Here is a 13,932-nt window from a genome sequence, read left to right as displayed (position 1 = left end):
AAGAGAATGGTCCAACAAGCAAGCACAACTTCCTCACAAGTCGGTCCATTGTCTTAGTGCAACCAGGTAAAAATTAACAAGTAAAGAACCTCACCTTCCTAGGGATCTTAATCCTCGAAAACACCAATAAAATTGGCACTCCTAAGGGGTATAAATCAACCAAACGATGAAAAACCAAAATACATGAGAATCCCTACAAAGGATTGAGAATCCCTACAAAGGATTGAGACTCCAAACTCTCACATTCCTTCTCCCATGCCTAAAGAAGTGGCCCTCGAGCAAAGAAAGAAAAGAGCCACATACGTCACTTCCCTGTTAGAAAGAGAGCAAACAAACATGAAAGAAAATCTCCCAAACCACTCTAAGAAGTCAAATACAAAATGATTTTTACACGACGACAAATGATAAAGATGAGGAAACAAAAAGCAAGGAGGTCTCTCCCCCACCCAATGTTCTTCCTTTTGACCTTAAACGAGAAAATACTCAAGGCATGTCATTCATGCAGAAATTTTTTGCTTAAATCTCTTTAAGATGATATTACTATGTTAAGCTTCCTATCCAAAAGGTTTATGAAATGAGGGGCAAGAAAGGGATTTCACCCTAAACATGAAAGTACGTGCAAACCGACAGAATAAGAGAAGGCCCAAGAAAGGCTCAAGTCCCCCCCTTCAACTTTATGCCCGTTATATAATATATATAAAAAACGGACAGTGTACCAAATATCATTAGTTGGCCAAATGGTAAATTGGTCTTTTAGCCCCCCTTTAGATCCAGGTTCAAACCTCACTTGTTACATCTTTTTTCAGATTAATTTTACTAAATTAAAAGGCCACTCGTCAATAAGATTTCTGGATCCGCCGGTGCCTACACATGAGAGTTTGTCGTGCATTGTCAAGGGAATGTTAGAATAAGAGTTTGTTTTGTGATTACGGGTAATTATCTTGAAAATTATATTAGAACGTGCAGATTTCTTTCTAGGAGAGCCACCAGCCCTCTCAAATATGTTAGGTTACCTTGTTTAGTTGCTCTTCGTTTTTAGCTTGCGAACTTTGTTCTGGTTTGTAATCGTTGTTGTGATATGATCATCAAGAAAAGTGAGGAAATATCCTTGCATATTACTCGCCTATCTAGCAGTATTTTTTTTACAAGTGGTTGAATTTAACTAGGATACACTAATGTCACTCTCCCCATTAGACGAACGTTCTCTACAGTATAAGCTCCTTCCATAAATTGAATAAATAAATAAATAAAAGCTTTAGCATATAATCTATGGAAACCAAATATGAAGACAAAATAAGTTAAAACATAATAACACCATTCAACGTGCCTGAAATTTTTGTGCTGCCAGAGGATCACTTGGGTTTTTATCTGGATGAACCTGCCGTGCCTAGAATTCATAAAAAATGATTTATTTATAAAAATCAAAGAATTTGTCTATCGTATAGAAGAAGAAGTAGGGCACAGTTACAATATAGGGTAATATTAAAATAATTCATTAAAGCAGAAGGACGATACCAAATGAAAACAGTATGAGCAAGGTCATTTCAGAATTAGATTTCAAATTTTAGGTCATAAGGATGTCAAATAAAGCAGGTTCGATCAATAATACGAGAAATAAGTGGCAGGCAACTAGAGGTAGGGTCTATACATCAATAATACCGAATAGATCCAGCTGCAAATTATTGCTCACAAATAATAAATTAGGGATGAATGTCAAATATCCTCAAACTAATCTGAAATATGGACAATCAGGGCCGAATCTCATGATGTCCGCCGAAACAAGACGCGACGACAACCAGCAAACAGAAAAAAGGATAACTGAGGAAAGGGAATAAAATTAAGCCGAATTTCACAGAAATTGGGTGGAAATTATGTATAATGGGAAACCACCTTGATGTAATAAGCTTTCTTGATTTCGGCTTCCGTAGCCGCAGGGCTGACTCCAAGCACATCGTAGTATTCTGTCTCCTTCACCATCTGGGACTTTCGATCACCCAACATAGGTCCCCTCCGCCTTCTGCTATAACGAATGTCGGAATACTCGGTTCAAATGTTGGAAGTTTTAAGAAAATGATTTATTTGTCTAAAGAAGAGCGAAGAGCGAAGAGCGAAGAGCGAAGAGCGAAGAGGAGAGGTCACTCCTTGGATGGTATAAGAAATATTTAAAAAGAAAAACGAAGAAAAGTATTCCCTAGCGCGTGGGACGATGGCAGGTGGCGATACTTACTACGTATGTGCATCCGTCCACCATCTGGAGTGAATATTATGATTTATGAAAGACTTCGCGTTGAGAAGTCGAGTATCGCTGATTCTGGATTCCTTTTCCCAAAACAAAGGAAAACGTGAAAATAATAATAGGCAAAAATATCAATTTAAACTTAAATTTTAAAATCATATCAATTAAATTGATATAGTTGTATAACTATTAATTTGATATTTAAATTGGTATATTTATTAGTTAATATAATTATTAGTTTATGATTTAAATTGATAAGACTTTTAAAGTCCATGGTTCAAATTGTAGCCATTGTTTGAATTCCAAAGGATTTTACTATTCAAATTCTAAACGTTAAAACTCCATTTCCTGCAAAAACGTGATTGGTTGATGGTTAGTGAACTATTTTTCAAATTATTGAAACACTACAAAATTTGGAAATAACATATATTTTCCTTTGTATCCCAAATTTGAATTTTGAATTTAAAAATTATAATTATATTAAATAAATATTAAAACATTTATAACTATAATATTAACCAGTATAGCAAAATTTCATCGTTCATTAGTGATGAACTAATACCGTCTATCACTTATGAACGTTGATAAAAATTGATAGCAGGATATAACCAACACGAGACTTTAAAAATTATATAACAACTGGGAAAATTGGATGACACGGGAGTCCCTCTCACAACCACTACTATATGATTATCTTTCCAATTATAATTAATTACATACTAAAAACTAAAAGTTGAATTGTAATTTATGAAAACTATTTTCATGTTAATTAAATAGTTTTATCATTTAACACCGTAATGGTTACTTTAAGATAGCATTTTCAATTATATAAAATAAATGAAACTATTACCAAGCAAAACCTGTCAAAATTAGTTCATTTAAGTTTTTTTATTAGATGGAAAATATTTTCTCTATTGTTGTTCGCAACAATTAATAATAACTAATTATAATAAGATTATAAGTATCAAAGCAATCAAAATTATAAAACTTAGATGCATGGTTATTAACCAATGTGATAAATTTTAAAGTTATCATGATGGTTGCAATTTTTAATATTTAGGCTGTCTGTCTTTTCTTTTCTTTTCTTTTTCCACACTGTTTTAATAATATAAATGATCTCCCATATTTAAAATCATGCATAGACAATGATCTTTCAGTTAAACTTCTAATCCTACGTTATGGAAATGTGTCCCCTCAACTTGAAGTTTTGACCATGTTAGTGCCACGAATTGTTGATTTGAAAACAAAAGAGAACCCTAAAAAATCTGAACACATAATAGTGGCGAAAGCAAAATCGATAGCACAAAATCAATTAAGCATGTAAACCAAAACAAAATTAAATTGAACAAAACTAAGTGCGGTTAAACTGAACTAGATCAATCTAACCGAATCGGGTTTGGCTAGAAAATAACTTTAACATGCGAATAAAACATGGGAGGGGAGAGGTATGTGAGTGTAGGTGATATAGGTGTTCGTGTTGTAGTTGCACATAGTAAGACTTGGGCGGCTAGATCTCCAAAAAGCAAGGGACGTGACAGACCAAAAGTAGCTGAAAAGGGAGACTCAAATTTAGGCAAGGTGATGCATATTGAGGCTAGTGGACAAGTCATCACAAATTTGGATGAGTCGGCCAACTAGACAGTTATTGTTGTTGCATGCAGGTGGACAACAACAAATTTCGAAAGGAAGTAGTGACGACAATGTTGGGTTTTGGGATGTAATGTAGATCCTACCTCCTCCATGGATAGTCGATTGACAAAGGCAGGACTTGGACAAAACAGTAATTTAAAAAGTAAAACATAGCTTCGATACCATGTTAATTTTGTATAATATTATTGAATAATTAACTTGTTTTTGGAAACAACAAACATAAATAGGCACAAAAGTTATAATAAAGAAAAGACAAAAAGACGAAACGACAAATAACGAAAAGTAATAAAAATTAATAATTAGAATAAACCCCAGCTAACTCTAAGATCTATCAAACACGAGTTAAAGAGTTAGAGTCAATTTTTAAATAACAACAATATTAATAAAATAATAACGAAAAAGTAAACCCACGTTAAAAAAAATCAAGAAGAAAAAAAGAAAACCCACAAGTTAAAGAGTTGAGTGTTCTCATTCCCTCTAATTGAATTCCTCAATCCTTCATCGTGCTCAATTCCATTTACCACCACAACTTCAAATCCATAGAAGGGAGAAGGAAGAGAGAACCAAAGTATAAACAGAAATGCAGAAAAACAAGGAATTAACAATTCAAATTAAAACCTTAGCTTCATTTACAAGATCTCTAATTGGTTTTGCCCCCACATTACGATTTCCGAATTTTTAATACCGTTTTAAAAATATAAAGTGGTTTTTATTAGTTAACACACAACCTATAAAATAAATAAATTTAATAAAAATATAGTGAACTTTAGTAATGTTTCATCCAGAAAATATATATTCTTAAGCCCTTTGATAGGTATATTATTGTATGATTTATATCTTTCTTAAATATAATATTTGAAATGTAGGCCAAATTTAAAAAACTAAAACAACTTTTTAAAATTTACATTTTTCAGATTTCAAAACTTCTACTGGATTTTTAAATCATTGGTAGAATGTAGAAAAAAAAATTAGGAGTAAAAATAGCGTCTATAAACTTAAAAACAATAATAAGAAAAAAAAAAGGTAATCTAAGACCCGGGTGTTAATCCAACAAGGCCCAAAACATTGGTTTAATGAGTAAAACTTGAAATTTGGAATAAGTCCTAATGTACAATTGAAATGTCACTGATATAATATATCCATCCTTGAAATTTTCATTAGTCAACTAAATGTAAAATAAATTATCCTTCCATTTATTAAAGTTTTCATTTTCATTTTTTATAGATCAAATAGACACTACCTCTAACAAAAAATATTGACGGACAATAGTTTTTCTTACCTTTTATTTTGTAGTAAAGATAGAAACTTCTATCAATGTTATATTTGAAAACCATTATTTTTAAAATTTGTTTATTGTTTTACAAACATTTATAAAATTGAAAAAAATGGATATAAAAAAGATCAATTTTAAAAAAGTAAGAACTAAAAAATCAATTGGTTATCAACCCTCCTAAATATTTCAATTTTCTTTGTTGCTGTTTCTGTTCTCTTTTCTAGTTTAATCTCCAAAAAAGATCAATCAATCCAAACATAACTAATAATAAACCACGAACTACGATCTCAATTTTTAATTAAAAAAAGAAGAAGAAAGGAAAGGTTTCACATGGTCCCATACTCCCAGTCGGCAGTTCAGTTATGCCAAGGCGGACACCAGTTTATTATTGACATCGATACAACAGAAGAAATGGCGGTGTACGCAGAAGCTCCATCCCTTCTTAGCGTATACCTCCTAAATTCCATTCAGGGTGACCACAATATTACGTGCAGTGGGGTGGTCTCGGTGCTCACATAGCCATATTCCCTGAAGCACCCAAAGTTCGATCAAAACTAGCCATTAAATTCAAAACTATTAGATTTATCTGTAGCATGTAATGTTCCATATACAAATCCATTCATCACACTACACTAAGGATAGGAACCCATCCATCCAAACCTCATACCTTTCTATCAACCCACCCCCATCTCATCTGTCAGTCCTACTAAATGCAGAAATTTTCATTTAGACAAACTTCAAATCCTTCAGACTTCTCCAGAACTTATCCTGATCATTTGGCATTACCCTTTGTTTCAAGATGATTAAAAAGAATCAAATTAAGGACCGGAAATATGTAAAAACTAATAATTGCTAATTCAACGATCTTAAATCACCAATCCAACCCAAAAATAAGCTTTTGGATTGAATTGGTGACTTAAGATGGTATTAGAGCATGGTGGTCTAGGGAAGTACTTGAACATTTAATGTTTGATTTTCATTTATTGAGTCTTTATTCATATTTCAAGCCCACAAGTGATGAAAAGTGTTAGATATCATATTAAATTTGCCTTAACCCATTAACTCGAGCTTTTGGGTTGAATTGGTGATTCAAAATAGGTCTAGAAAGATCATGTTTCAGGCCCCTGCAACCTTATTTCCTCCACCTTTCAATATTAATTTCCACTTGTTGGACCTTTCTTCGTGATTCAAGCATAAGGGATAGTTAGAAATAATGAAAAGATATTATATCCGACATGTAATAAAGAAAAGCCAAATCAAATTAAACAAAATTACAGATGTTTTGGTTTAATATTGGCATTCAGTGCGTTTTACATATGTAAGAGAGGGAGAGGGAGAGGGAGAGGGAGAGGGAGGGGGAGTCCATCATATGGCTGGTAGGTGGGACATTAAGAAAGCCAAAGGGGGAGGCGGTGGAAAGATGAGTGACGAGGGTTTTTACCAAGAGCTTCCCATTTGCTTCTAACTTCCAACATCTTTTGTCAGGCATTGGCGTAAACAATTTTTATGAAACAAGGCCAATGAGAATTTGGAAATCACCTATCCCTTCTTCCTTTAAAAGTCTTCTGAAATTTATGAACCAAGAGGTGAGTGAGGGATCCTAGAAGTCATGAACTGCCCTTTTTGGGTTGAAGGAGATTCTATACAGCCTTGGGAAGGAGTCTTTTAGTGGAATTGTATTCAGCCAAGGGTCAAGCCAGAAGGCTATTCTTGTTCCATCACCCATTTTGACAGTAGCCAAAAATTCTACTAGTAACCATATCCTTGATATGCTGATCGAAGGACTATGACGCTGCATGTTACTTTTCCATTAGTGTGCCACCCTAGCGAGCTTTTACCATGAATGCTTTCTACAACTCGACTCCATAAGGAACTCTCATCAATAAGCCTCCACCCCCAGTTAGATAGAAGGGCTAAGTTTTTTGTTTTTAAGCCACCAATCTCGAGCCCACCATCTAATTGCGTGCGGGTAACCAAGTTCCATTTGACTAAATGGTTTAGTTCGCTCCCTGAATGTTCTTCCCAGAAGAAATTCCTCATTAGAAGTTCCACGATTGGATCACCTTTTCTGGCATAAAAAACTTGACATGTAGTATGTAGGAATATGAGAGAACGGACTTACACAAGGTGGCACAACCTCCTCTTTGAAAGGTTATATCTCTTCCATTTCTCCAATTTTCCTTGCATTTTTCTATCACCGGCTGCCAAAAGGAGAATTGTTTGGGATATCCACCTAAAGGTAGCCTTGCAATTCAACCTAGACGCCTCTACATACGGCTTGTTATCATCGATGTTAATTCCGCATAATGCAGATCTTTCCCAATTAACCATTTTTCCTGAGCACCAATCAAAAAATTTGATGGTCTTCCTTAAGTTTTCTAGCATCTCATGGTCGTATTTACAAAATATCAAGGTATCATCGGCGAAGTGAAGTACAGAAACATGGACTCTATCTTTCCCCACAACAAGCCCTTCAAATTTTCCTTTTTCATGAAGCCTAGCCAACAAAGAACTTACAACCCCACTGATTAGTAAAAAAGGAAAGGTGAGAGAGGGTCCCTTGTCTAATGCCCCTTGTAGTTTTAATTCTTCCTCTTGGCCTTCAATTAAGGAAATTAAAAGGTTAGGACTAGAAACACAACCCATAATCCACAAAATCTATCTTGTGTCAAAGTTTTTCCCAACGAGAATTTTCTCAAGGAACACCCAATCAACACGATCGAAGGATTTTTCTAAATCAAGTTTTAGGATCCAACCTTTTTTCTTCTTGGATCGGTACTCTTCCACCACTTCATTGGCTATTAGGATCAGATCTAAGATTTGTCTTCCAAAATGAAAGCACTTTGAGTAGGAGCAACTATACTTGGGATGATTTTCTTTAGACGCTTGGCCAACACTTTTGCAACAATCTTATAAATTGTTGTAGTTAAGCTTATCGGCTTAAAGTCCCTTACAAGGATAGCATTTTTAAATTTTCTGGATTAAACAAATAAAGTTCTCCTTTTATTAAGGGGCTTTAGTCACACCGGAAAGAAAGGGTTATAATCAACCAAAGTTAGTGGCAGTTGGCTTCGGTCGGATATTTTTTGAGTTAATTCATTCCTCTAAATTAAAGCTGGTAAAATTCTAGGATCACAAAAGTCTACATCGAACCGTTAATCTAATTTGGAAAATGGGTTTTGGTCTCTGTTTGTCTCTTTCAATCTGCACTTTTGCTTTGCTGCTAGTGACTCTTCACGATACCTGGTTTTGATTGCTTATTCTCAACTTGTTTGCATTGTTGTCAGGATAGTGTTTGGAAAGATCCTAGAGATTTTTTTACGAGGAAGCTTCTCAACATAAGACCTCGATGGAGTCATCAACTTTTAGCCTCCTCGTGGTGTTCCTTCTCCAAGGATCTCGAGTTTTGTCTCAGTGCGAGTTGATAGATGTTTAGTCTGATATAGTTTTTTAGTCTTTTTATTTCTTTGTACTTCTTTTGGTTTTGTTTTGCTTTTGGACATTACTCCTTTGTTTTGGTTTTTAGCTTGTTTGGATATGATGAGGGTGCTATGGGTTGTCAACCTAGTTGAGATGCCCATGTGCACCTCTTGATCCTTGGTTACATGCTCATTGTTTAATTCTCTTGTACTATGAGCTTTTGTCTCATTATTATTATATTAATAAAGAGGTCATCTCCTTTTCAGAAAAAAATAAAATAAAATTCTTCTTTATGCAAGAGTTCAGGTATTGCTGACTGAGTCCATCTAAGTTGGTTATCGAAAATAGAAATACTTCTACAAGCTTTCAGATCTTCAGTGAAACAACTATCTTCCTCTTTCCAAATGCAATAATGTGACTCATCGATTTTGCTATTGACAACCTCCATGTTGTCCTTTGAGACTCGCCAAAAAGTCTGTGGAAGAAAACGACTACCGGAAAAGGGGAGGAGAAGGGAGAGAACTTACCTTTTACCAATAATTCTGACCCGATCCCTGTTATTTACAGGAAAATGGAAGATAACCTCTCTTAAGTTTCGAGGGGATAGAGAACCCAGGAGAGAAAACTGGCTTTCTCAACGAAGTGTCTTTAGCATTTTCTAAAAGAGCTTTATGGAAGATCTAAGCACTCGAGCTACTTTCACTTTGATCCATCCTCCATATGAGGGAAGTTTTAAAAAATTACATGATTCCATCTAGCAAATTCGACCTAATATTCTACAGTAGGCTTCCAACCATATCTTTTGTGTATGTTTGATGCTTGTTCACCATTTTTATAGATGAGAATAGCTCTGTTTGCTTGAGTGGGGCTCATAGAACAAAAATATTAATGCTTCGTTTCAAGGCAATTAATAGCCCATGCCAATCATCATGGAGGGATTATTTGTGAAGGAGAACTCCTAACAAGCGTAAAGAAGCAAGATCGTATGACTTTGGGTGTTCCAAAAACTGCTAATTCGTATAGGGCCATCGAATCGGCCCAACCAACAACTAGAGTTGCACCGTTACGTTATCGAATCCAAAAACTGCTATGCTATGGACCTTCCCCTTTGAGGTGATTTGTGGAAGGTTGATCAGCTGAGGAATGGCCATTAATGTTGCTCTGTGAAATAGATTTATAAGATAGAGAATTAATGGGTACGTTGGTGGTTATGGTCTGTGTGTTGGTATTAATGGTGGTTGGGCAAGGGTTCTCAGGTTGGATACCTTTTGAAAGAAGGTCTATAAGTAGATGCAGCCTCTTTGATTCCCCCCAATCAGGAAAATTGTGTGAATGGGGCCGTGGGGCTGCCTTAGACCACTCTTCTCTGTTACCCCAGGTCGGAACAATCAAATTGTAACAAACCCCATTATTATCCAATTTTGCGATCTTTGAACAGTATATCCTACGATTCGACAGCTTCTTTACTTAAAAGATATGTCCATCCATGCATTCTTCTCTGGAAATTTTTTTATTGAAGGGTGAATAGATGAGTTGTCAAATGGTGGAGGATAGCCAATGAAGTGTTTGAGCATGGGTACACCCAACGGGGCATATGGAGAAGGTTTTCGGTCAAATGTGAAGGAGGATATTTTTCCGGCCATTGATAAGAGGGAGTCAACATCGAAGGTTCATAGTGAGATGGAGTGGGGAAGGGGGTGGGAAAAGAGGTGGGAGAGAGAATGTCTGGAGAAAGACATTTTAGAGATAGATTTGATGATGTTTGGATTGACTTTCTAAGTGTCTAGAAATACATTTTTTACACTCCTAAACACCTTTTTAAACACTAAGAATGCGTTTTGAAACACTTCTTTTATACTTATAAATACGTTTTTAAACACTTATAAAGTCAATCCGAATATGCTCTTAGTTTCTTATTTAACGGAAAAACTATAAAAATAAATAAAAGGACCTACTAAACTGTACCTGCCATGTACCCATATTAAACTTTCCATTTGTTATGGGAATCCTACAAAAGAACAACCACAAATGAGAACAGCATATCAGGTAGGCATTTATTCTAGAAACTATGTAGAATTACCCACGTCAGTGCACAGCCAAACAATGATGATTTAATGTGAGCTGGCATGTCATCCGGGCCTGCATAATGAGCACACTCATTATCAAAAGAGTAAATGTACAAAATAAAAAATATTTACATGTGCGTGTGTAAAGGAATGGTTAAAATGACTCTAGAATAGGAAAAACAAAACAATTTTGTCAATATTCCTCGTTTTTTTATACATAAAAACAATGCTATGAAATGAAGGAATACAAGGGTGTACGAGAAACCTAGCCCTCAAAAGCCCCACTAACAAAAGGATTCCAACTTCGCAAAATGCTACCTATAGAAAAACTTTAAAATGAAAGCCTAAAGAGAACTTTAGATCCATCTTAGTTGAGTAAAATATCAGAGAGTAGCCCATTTTGGGATTAAAAAAACAAAACAGCCCCCCCTTCAAAATCCTATATTTCTTATGAATCTGATATGTGATTATGAAACACCTGTATTCTATTTGAAAATTTAAATCTAAAAGCAAGCAGCAGAGATTATTTGTGGTACTAGAATATGTTTTGATAGTTATTTTCTTAGTCTAAGATTTATTCAACAATTTCAAGCAGGCAAGTTATTTGGACCCTGTTTCACAACCATTTAATTTTTCATTTTTATTATTTTTGGTTTTCAAAAGCTTATAAACACTTCTTCTACCATTTGGTTTCTTCATTTTATTATCTACTTTTTTAGGGGCTTTTTTAAAAAACCAAGCCAATTAATGAAAACTAAAAAAAAGTCTAAAGTCGCCAATTGACCTATAAACTAATGGGTAAGGTAAATTTAATATTATATCATCTAACACTCTCACTTGTAGACTTGAAATGAAAGAAGATAAAAAAGTGGAAGTCTCCTATGTACTTTCTTAAATCACCAATAGATCAAAAACTTAAAATGATGGCTGTAGGTAAATTTAATTAATGTCTAACAAAAAGTCAAAAGCTACGAGGGAGGGAGCTGCCAAAGAACTCTCTTTCCTCTTTACGCACGTCTCTCGTAATTCCTCCTACCCCATAGCCTGCACCTTCATCAGCATCCTATACATTACATCTAACAATAGTTTAAATCGTCTTACAGTATTATGCTGAAGACAAAAGCACATGCCCTTTTAGTCGAGTACATTTTCTTTTCCACTAGAAGAAATCAGAAAACTAGAGAAGGGAAAAGTTATCTTAGAAGAAGAAAGTAAATATGGGTAACCTTCAAGTGTATGCTTCCAAGGAGCAGATGTACCCTGCAAACAATCCCCCAAATGATAGAGTGGAGAGGGAAACAAAGGTCAAAATGGAATAGCTCTCGATGAATGAGAGTTGCAAATGATAAGTGCAGATAACAAACTAACTTCAGGTACTATCTTGTTGAGGAAGGTTTCAGTATCGCTCTGAACATCCGAATCATAGTTTTCGTTGATGGTAAGAGAGGCACTCGTATGCTGCACTGTGACATCATCACGTGATTCAGCGAGGAAATCCAACTACGCATTGATCTCCAAAATTGAAATACAGGATTAGAAGATTTACAGAAGATATGAGCAAGGCCATATTTGAATTCTGACAAGTCTTGTCCAATTTCCTTCATTATCTGATATGTAAATCAAACTCGGGAGCAGCAGCGTGAGGAAAATAAATCGCATATCATATTGATGTTGAAATGCATAATTTTACCGATGCAACAAAAAAAATCGTCTGTTGTTGGGGAAAGTCAATCTGACACGGCGGGTGACAGGACTAAGCTAGACTAAGAAGCAACCGAAACTTATGAACATACTTAAAATAAAAAAAAAAAAACAAAAAGTTGGCACCATTTAACCCTCGGAGATTAATACGAGTTTCTGAATAAAGTGGAAAAAGATAACCAATTAATCACCTTCGGGGTGATGAGATGACAGCCCCGCCTATGAGGAGACAGCGTAACAGTCTTTTGAGCCCACTTCGGACCAGCGGCCGCCATCAAGCTTGGGTTGCTAGAGCCTGCTGTAGCGGACGGATTGCCAGTACTGGAATTATTGCTCCGCAACAACTTTACTCGGAGCGGTTGTGCAGCCAAGATAATAGCGCCTTGCATACCAAAAGGCCACACCACCGTAAACTTGTAGGTGCAATGCCTATCTTCAAAAGGAAAAAGAAAATCAACAACAATAATGAGAAGAAATAATGTACAATATATAATAAAAAGAAAATGTGGAAGAAACTTTTTTGGACAACATTAATCATGTCTTTTTAAATAATACCTCAACCATCCTTCATTTCGTTTTTCACTCTACCGGAAAATTTGAGCACTAAAGCAGTGGAATTTGAGAGGATTTATTTATTAAATTCATGAACGAACAATTAATCCACCATGAGCATGGTCTTTTGAAATTCTTTAAAGGCACCTATCACTTATATAAATTATCGGATAGATATAAATAAATATCTATTATCATAGAAGCTAATAAAGCTATCAGTGTTAGTAACTATCAATTTATCATTAATAATATAGATAATAGAAAATTATAGTGTCGATCATTGATTGATTGATAGAGGTTGACAGTAGTGTGCTTGTGTATAACAATATATATTTTTCATTTTTTTGTGAAAAAATTGACATTTTTTAGCTAAATTATAAAAAATGCCCATAAACTTTATATTTCGGGTAAAAACTAATTATAAACTTTCAAAACATTAAAAACTGCCCTTAAACCTTCAAAGTGGGTTTAGAAACGTCGTTACGGTTGGGTTTGGATGAAATTTTTATTTTAAAAATAACTCTACATTATTTAAAAGTTTTATAAATACCCTTAAACATTTAAAAAAAAAACTCATATTGTCCAAATTTTACGTAGTATCCAAAATATAAAAAAAGAAAATCAAGTTAAAACATAAAATTTTACGAAATTCCAAACTAAAATTTTATCATTTAAACATATTAAAACAATAATCAGTCAAATAATTAAAATGGATTTGGCTAATAACACATATTAAATTATAAACATATAGCTTTATCGAAAAACTTAAGTCCTAAAGTTACTTGATATGTTAATTTTTTCGCTATTTTTATTATAGTGGATATATCTTGCAAGTGTATTATTTTATTTATTTATCTATATTAGATAAAAGATGGGTAAAAAAAGAAAAAGAAAGAAAAATAAAGAAGCCAAACGCTATCATTGTCATGAGAACAACAATTATTTTTTTCAAGTTTAATAGTATTTTTAAAACTTATTTTCAAAAGTTTAACTTGCCTTGACTAATGACTATTTTAATATATTTTAAGGATGAT

At 34.3% G+C, this 13,932-nt stretch overlaps 2 protein-coding genes across 5 annotated transcripts in view; both read right to left on the bottom strand.

Annotated features, from left to right (window-relative positions):
* LOC103493871 (chaperone protein dnaJ 10) overlaps window positions 1-2,342 on the bottom strand; it is a 29,220-nt gene extending 26,878 nt beyond the window's left edge. For 2 of the 4 annotated variants that reach the window (XM_051087745.1, XM_051087746.1), the window contains exons 1-2: window positions 1,891-2,221; window positions 1,328-1,387 (exon numbers count right to left, since the gene is read on the bottom strand). In XM_051087745.1, coding sequence (XP_050943702.1) covers window positions 1,328-1,387; window positions 1,891-2,001 — 171 coding nt within the window. In that variant the 5' untranslated portion in view covers window positions 2,002-2,221. The other 2 variants (XM_008454823.3, XM_008454824.3) reach the window with 2 other exon arrangements.
* A 3,085-nt stretch (window positions 2,343-5,427) lies between these two features.
* On the bottom strand, window positions 5,428-12,846 carry LOC103493869 (uncharacterized). The gene is made up of 7 exons (XM_008454822.3): window positions 12,538-12,846; window positions 12,192-12,252; window positions 12,014-12,108; window positions 11,872-11,905; window positions 10,664-10,718; window positions 10,545-10,587; window positions 5,428-5,687 (listed from the first exon to the last, which is right to left on the bottom strand). The coding sequence occupies exons 1-7, from the start codon at window positions 12,733-12,735 to the stop codon at window positions 5,616-5,618; spliced, it is 558 nt and encodes a 185-aa protein (XP_008453044.2). The 5' UTR covers window positions 12,736-12,846; the 3' UTR covers window positions 5,428-5,615.
* Window positions 12,847-13,932: the final 1,086 nt, after the last annotated feature.

The sequence above is a fragment of the Cucumis melo genome, chromosome 7 (assembly GCF_025177605.1).
Source record: "Cucumis melo cultivar AY chromosome 7, USDA_Cmelo_AY_1.0, whole genome shotgun sequence".
NCBI classification, from domain to species: Eukaryota; Viridiplantae; Streptophyta; class Magnoliopsida; order Cucurbitales; family Cucurbitaceae; genus Cucumis; species Cucumis melo.
The sequence above is the reverse complement of the archived record's forward strand: the minus strand, read 5'-3'. Positions and strand labels throughout refer to the sequence as shown.